Raw genomic sequence first — 6,341 nt, forward strand, 5'->3', positions numbered from 1 at the left:
GCATTGAAAGTATTACTTAAGTAAAAGTATGTATGTATCATCAGGAAAATATACCTGTATGCGGAGTAAAAGTACTCAATGCTAAAAAAGCCTCATATTTTAGAAACTGGAAACGATCCAAACAGTTCTGTGTTTAATCGGCTAACCATTCCAGCTAACATCGTATTTTATAAGCTACTTTTGTTTTTGTGTGCAAAAATCTTAACTTGTAAAGTAACTAGTAAAGCTGTCAGATGAATGTAGTGGAATAAAAAGTACAATATTTCTAGCTCACCCAGTAAGAGCGTGCGCCCCATGTAGGCTGAGGCTATTGCAGCGCCCCGGGTTCAAGTCCAACCTGCGGCCCTTTGCTGCGTGTCATCCCCCATTTCTCTCCCACCTTTCCTGTCTATCCACTATCACTCTGAAATAAAGGGAAAATGCCCCAAAAAATGATCTATAAAAAAAGTACAATAATTTTCTCTGAAATGTAGCGGAGTAGAAGTAGAAAGTGGCATGTAAAGAAAAGACTCAAGTAAAGTACAAGTACCTCAAATTTGTACTTGAGTAAATGTACTTAGTTACATTCCACCACTGTTTGTGCCCCAGGTTTAGAGATCAGTTTGTTCCTCCTCACGCCATTGGAATAAAATTGTGTATTTGCCTCCCTATGAATTCCACAACAGAAGCTGATGTTGTTTTCCACAGGTCTGCTTGGAAGACAACGAGAACTTCCGTCCTGTAATAGAGGCTGTCAACACTGTCAGCCGGTTTGGTAGGTCTCTAATACATAGAGTACTGCATCTGGGTCATCACTGGGTAAAAATGAACATGTATCCTCTAAAAAGAGAGCAGCTGGGTGTAGGAAGTGGCATAATAAAAACCAACAATTTTCACATGGAATTGGATTTGGTTTTCCCAACTAAATTGTGGTTGTGTTTAGGAGAATATTTATGTTTCATAAACAGTGTAGAAACAGAGTAAGCAGACACAGAATAATGTTGTCCCCTAAAACAGTCGGTGATGTTTGTCACCAACTGTGATTGGCATCAAATCTTGTACACAAGCAAATTAGAGACTTATAATTGACATTATATTACAGTCTGAGACAGTTTAGTCCAATTTAATAGTGCTCAAAAAGATACACTATTATCAACGGAACTAGTAGCTACATTTCCTTGAAGCAAAATTCCTGGAGAGAATAATTATGCAAAAATGCTGCAAACATAATTGTTATGCTTTTCTCTCCAAAATGATAAAAGGAATATCATTATGCATATGGCATAGACTTAACGGACAGTCTGACATTTTTTAAATGCCTGGTCCCAGGTGGTTTTACAGCTTGCGAGAAAACGTGTTATCTGCTGTGACATTTTGTTACTGAGGGCATTTTTTTTGCATTGTTTACCAGGTAAGAGCGGGTCGATGGAAGCTTTCACCATGCGGTCCTTGCTGCCAAATAACACAGATAAATATTACATCTACAATGGCTCCCTAACTACACCTCCCTGCTCTGAAACGGTGGAGTGGATTGTCTTTAAACACACTGTGGCCATATCAGAAACACAGGTCAGTAGGTTTTTATCACACAGGTGTCCACTGCCACTCGCCAATGCTCCTTTCTTTCAGTACACAAAGTCCTGGAATACAGAAAAGAGTCAACTTGAGTATCACTGGTTCTCATTCACTCTTTTAACCTGAATGTGCCTTTCAGCATTAGCATCATACTCCAGCACAGCAGACTGCTATGAAGAAAAAGCCTCTTTTTATATCAATGACAGCAATGCTTACTACTAAATTGGTGGAGCATTGTGTCTAATGAAAGCTGTCAATTAGAGATAATAGTAAAAAAGAAAGTAGATTTTGTTATGGTATATAAAAAAACAAAAACGTATGTATTCAGTTTGAAAAGACAAACCTCTTCGGTCAAGTTAAAATCATTGCTGCCTTTAGTTGCTGTGTCTGGTTGTAGTCTATGGCTGGTTTCAGGTCAGCTGTTTTTGACATCTTTGCACAAAATAAAAACAAAACCTCGCATAGAGGTGATATAATTGGAAGTTTAGGCAAAAATGTGAATTTACAGGAAAGGGTTTTGGGTCGTGGTACAATCTGGTCAAAAAGGCCTGTCGTGCATCGACAACACATGCTGGTCACTGTGACGTTACTGCAGCTTGATTCCAGGGTGAAGACGTTTAAGCACCCCCGAAGAACGGCAACTTTAAATGAAATCATCTGTGTTATAAACATCAGTTATGTGACAGAATAATGGAGAGTGAATGAGGTGTGTGTGTGTGTGTGTGTGTGTGTGTGTGTGTGTGTTGCATGATTGAAACGGGGGTCATACTTGATGTCACTGGTTTGTTTGTTTGTGTACACACGACAGCTTTGGGCATTTTTTTCAGGGGCTGCTGCACAGAAGAGTGACTTGGTTCCATCAACTGCCACAAAGACTTAAAGCATTGTTGTCAAATGTGGAAGATGATTTGTGTGCAGTTCACACACAGACAGACAGACAGACAGACAGACAGACAGACAGACAGACAGGGTACCAACGATTTTACTACTGTTACTTGGTGGTCATTTTCACTCAGGGACAGTAGAGGATACAATGATTGTATGAAGTCACAGTTCAGTTTGTGTGTCGGTGTGTGTGTGTGTGTGTGTGTGTGTGTGTGTGTGTTTGCATGATTGAAACGGGGGTGGCAAGGCATGACACATGCGCATCGTAGCTACCCAAAAATAGAGCAGCGCTGTCTCTCTGCCTCTGCCTGGCACCAACACAAGCCTCTTAAACAAATACACACACAGTTTTGGGTTTATTTTGGCAACTGTACAGACACACTGAAAGATGCAACAGACACATCTTTCTTTTCTCTGTCTCTCTCTGTACCCAGTTGGAGGTGTTTTGTGAGGTGATGACCATGCAGCAGGCTGGATATGTGATACTGACGGATTACCTGCAGAGCAACTTCAGGGAGCAGCAGCAGCAGTTCATGGGTCAGGTGTTTGCCTCATACACCGGAGTGGAGGAAGTGCTCACACCCAGTATGTCATCAAACCAATCCAAACAAAAAATTTTCTGCTTGTTATAATTCTCACCATTGTCTTTTTCTACCCCAAACTCATAAGTCACTTCAGTTCATTTCCCATTCAATGACTTCACTTTTATGCTAACACACTACACTTATTTAACAACAATGGTTACTAGTTATATTGCAGATTCAATTAGTTCAATTAGTTGGATACCAAATCTGTAATCAGCTTGTAAAATGAAGTCTCTTAAACAATAATATAGCACCTTATTAATTACTCAAGATATCAACGTTTCAGAAGCTTTTTTAATGGGATCAAATTCAGCTCAATGGAAAGTAAATTTAAAAAAATATATATATTTCAACGTTATATCTAAAGCATTAATGTAAACCCAAATCTGTGAGAAAAAAACAGGAAAAATAAAAGAGATGAAATTATTAGTCGATTGATTCATCACAAGATAAATTATCAGCAATTATTTGGTTAATATTTTTGTAATGCAAAAGTAGTGGAAATATATATATATTTTAGTGCTGTCAGTCAAACGCGTTCTTAACGGCACTAACGCAAACCCATTTTAACGGATCTAACCACCCCGGAAGCAACACAACCGACACGCCGCACACACTTGTTTGGGCTTGCGAGCCGGCCAAAGAGTAGTAACGTTATGTTTTGAGTGGATGGAGAGCACGAGACGCCGAAATGGATTCTGAATGGAAAGTTTACTTTTTAATATTTGCCAAATGGTTCCATTGACAAGACCAAAGTGATCTGTGGGTTCGGTCGTTGTGAACTGAGCTATCATTGCAGCACGTCAGTCTGATTTACCACTTCATGGCCAAGCACACAGCCAATTCTCCCCCTCCAAAGCAAGCCGATCCACTTTTCCATGTTGATAAGAGCAATAAAATGAGGAAAAAATACTGGGACAAAAAGAAATCAAGGGACATTTAGAATAGATAAAAATAAAGTGTGCGATTAATTGCGAGTTAACTATGACATTAATGCAATTAATCACGATTAAATATTATAAAATAAATATATATATATATATAATACACTCACCGGCCACTTTATTAGGTACACCTGTCCAATGCTCGTTAACACTTAATTTCTAAGCAGCCAATCACATGGCGGCAACTCAGTGATTTAGGCATGTAGACATGGTCAAGAGAATCTCCTGCAGTTCAAACCGAGCGTCAGTATGGGGAAGAAAGGGATTTGAGTGACTTTGAACGTGGCATGATTGTTGGTGCCAGAAGGGCTGGTCTGAGTATTTCAGAAACTGCTAATCTACTGGGATTTTCACGCACAACCATTCTAGGGTTTACAGAGAATGGTCCGGAAAAGAAAAACATCCAGTGAGCGGCAGTTCTGTGGGCGGAAATGCTGTTGATGCCAGAGGTCAGAGGAGAAGGCCAGACTGGTGCAGCTGATAGAAGGGCAACAGTGGACTCAAATAACCACCGTTACAACCAAGGTGGGCAGAAGAGCATCTCTGAACGCACAGTAGTCCAACTTTGAGGCAGATGGGCTACAGCAGCAGAAGACCACATCGGGTGCCACTCCTTTCAGCTCTAAGAACAGGAAACTGAGAACTACAATTTGCACAAGCTCATCGAAATTGGACAATGAAGAATGGAAAAACGTTGCCTGGTCTGTGAGTCTCGATTTCTGCTGCGCAGTCGGATGGTAGGGTCAGAATTTGGCGTCTCAACATGAAAGCATGGATCCATCCTGCGTATCAACGGTTCAGGTGGTGGTGGTGGTGTCATGGGGTGGGGAATTTTCTTGGCACTCTTTGGGCCCTCCGGTACCAATTGAGCATCGTTGCAAAGCACACCACTACCTGAGTATTGTTGTGACCATGTCCATCCTTATGACCATAATGTACCCAACTTCTGATGCTACTTTCAGCAGGATAATGCGCCATGTCATAAAGCTGGAATCATCACAGACTGGTTTCTTGAACATGACAATGAGTTCGCTGTATCAAATGGCCTCCACAGTCACCAGATCTCAATCCAATAGAGCATCTTTGGGATGTGGTGGAACGGGAGATTCGCATCATGGATGTGCAGCCGACAAATCTGCGGCAACTGTGTGATGCCATCATGTCAATATGGACCAAACTCCTGAGGAATGCTTCCAGCACCTTGTTGAATCTATGCCACGAAGAATTGAGGCAGTTCTGAAGGCAAAAGGGGGTCCAACCCGTTACTAGCATGGGGTACCTAATAAAGTGGCCGGTGAGTGTATATATATATATGAAGATGTTTGAAGACACCACCTTGGACTCTGGGAGGTTGGGATTTGTATTGTTTTTTGTATTTCATAGACTTAACCTTTTGCAGCTCTAAAAAAGTAATACTAGAAATGAAAACCAGGAAATGTAACCCAAAGAGGTGTGTGTGTGTGTGTGTGTGTGTGTGTGTGTGTGTGTGTGTGTGTGTTTAAAATAATTATTTCCTTTTTTACTGCGTGTCTTTTCCACCTTCAGCTCTCAATTCTCAATTTTGATTTTCGTTCCAGACTTCTCTTTCTCTGTGCTGAGCCTGTTTTGACATGGCGAAAGGCTTCGTGCCCATTTTCCATCTAGCAACTTGCTATGCGGACTAAAAGAACTCATAACTGGGCTACATGTCTGCAGCTTTGGTTTCTTTTTTCATTTATAGTATTGCATCCTGCTTTCAGTTTTGAGGTTCCTATCATGGTTTACATAACACATTTACAGAGTTCATTCCCCTGAGATTAATTTGATGCCATACTTGAAAAGGCATGTACCGTCACTTGCCTTCTCTCAGTAAGTTTTAGTTCTAAAAGCCACAAAGTGAGTTTGGACTGGCAGAGATCTGAAGCCTTCGACTGGTAATGATCAACAGCGCTGTTAACTCCCAGCAGATACAGCATGTTATGATTTTGTACCATAAGAAATTCTTATTAGGCTGTAAAGATTTTCACCCAGAATCTCCACTTCTCCAACGCTCTAAATATTTTCACCTATTGAATTTATCCCACATTGTGGGCAGCATGGGGAAGGAAATTGAATACCTCTCCCTTAGGGATTGATACAGATATTACATTATTAATCATATTTTTTTCCATGAATGAAAATATCATCCATCTTCTAAGATAAAATTCACGTTGCTCTCCATCTTCATAAAGTCGACCCTCAAGTAAAGTGGATCTTTTGGGTTGCCAGGGAACTCGACTTTGTAGTTGTGCACCCTTGCTCCTCTCAGCGCTGGCAATTTATTTTGCAGCTCTTTTTGAAATTGAAATAAAGTATTTACAAATTCAGAGAAGGGTCTTTTTCCCTTTAACAAATT

General features: G+C 40.5%; 1 protein-coding gene across 1 annotated transcript in view; it reads left to right on the forward strand.

Annotated features, from left to right (window-relative positions):
* Window positions 1-6,341, forward strand: part of ptprz1b (protein tyrosine phosphatase receptor type Z1b) — a 100,282-nt gene that overhangs the window by 72,102 nt on the left and 21,839 nt on the right. Inside the window, 3 exon segments of the mRNA XM_032505780.1 lie at window positions 688-754; window positions 1,391-1,548; window positions 2,874-3,024. Of these exon segments, the coding sequence (XP_032361671.1) occupies window positions 688-754; window positions 1,391-1,548; window positions 2,874-3,024 (376 nt within the window).

The sequence above is a fragment of the Etheostoma spectabile genome, chromosome 23, assembly GCF_008692095.1.
Source record: "Etheostoma spectabile isolate EspeVRDwgs_2016 chromosome 23, UIUC_Espe_1.0, whole genome shotgun sequence".
Taxonomy (NCBI): domain Eukaryota; kingdom Metazoa; phylum Chordata; class Actinopteri; order Perciformes; family Percidae; genus Etheostoma; species Etheostoma spectabile.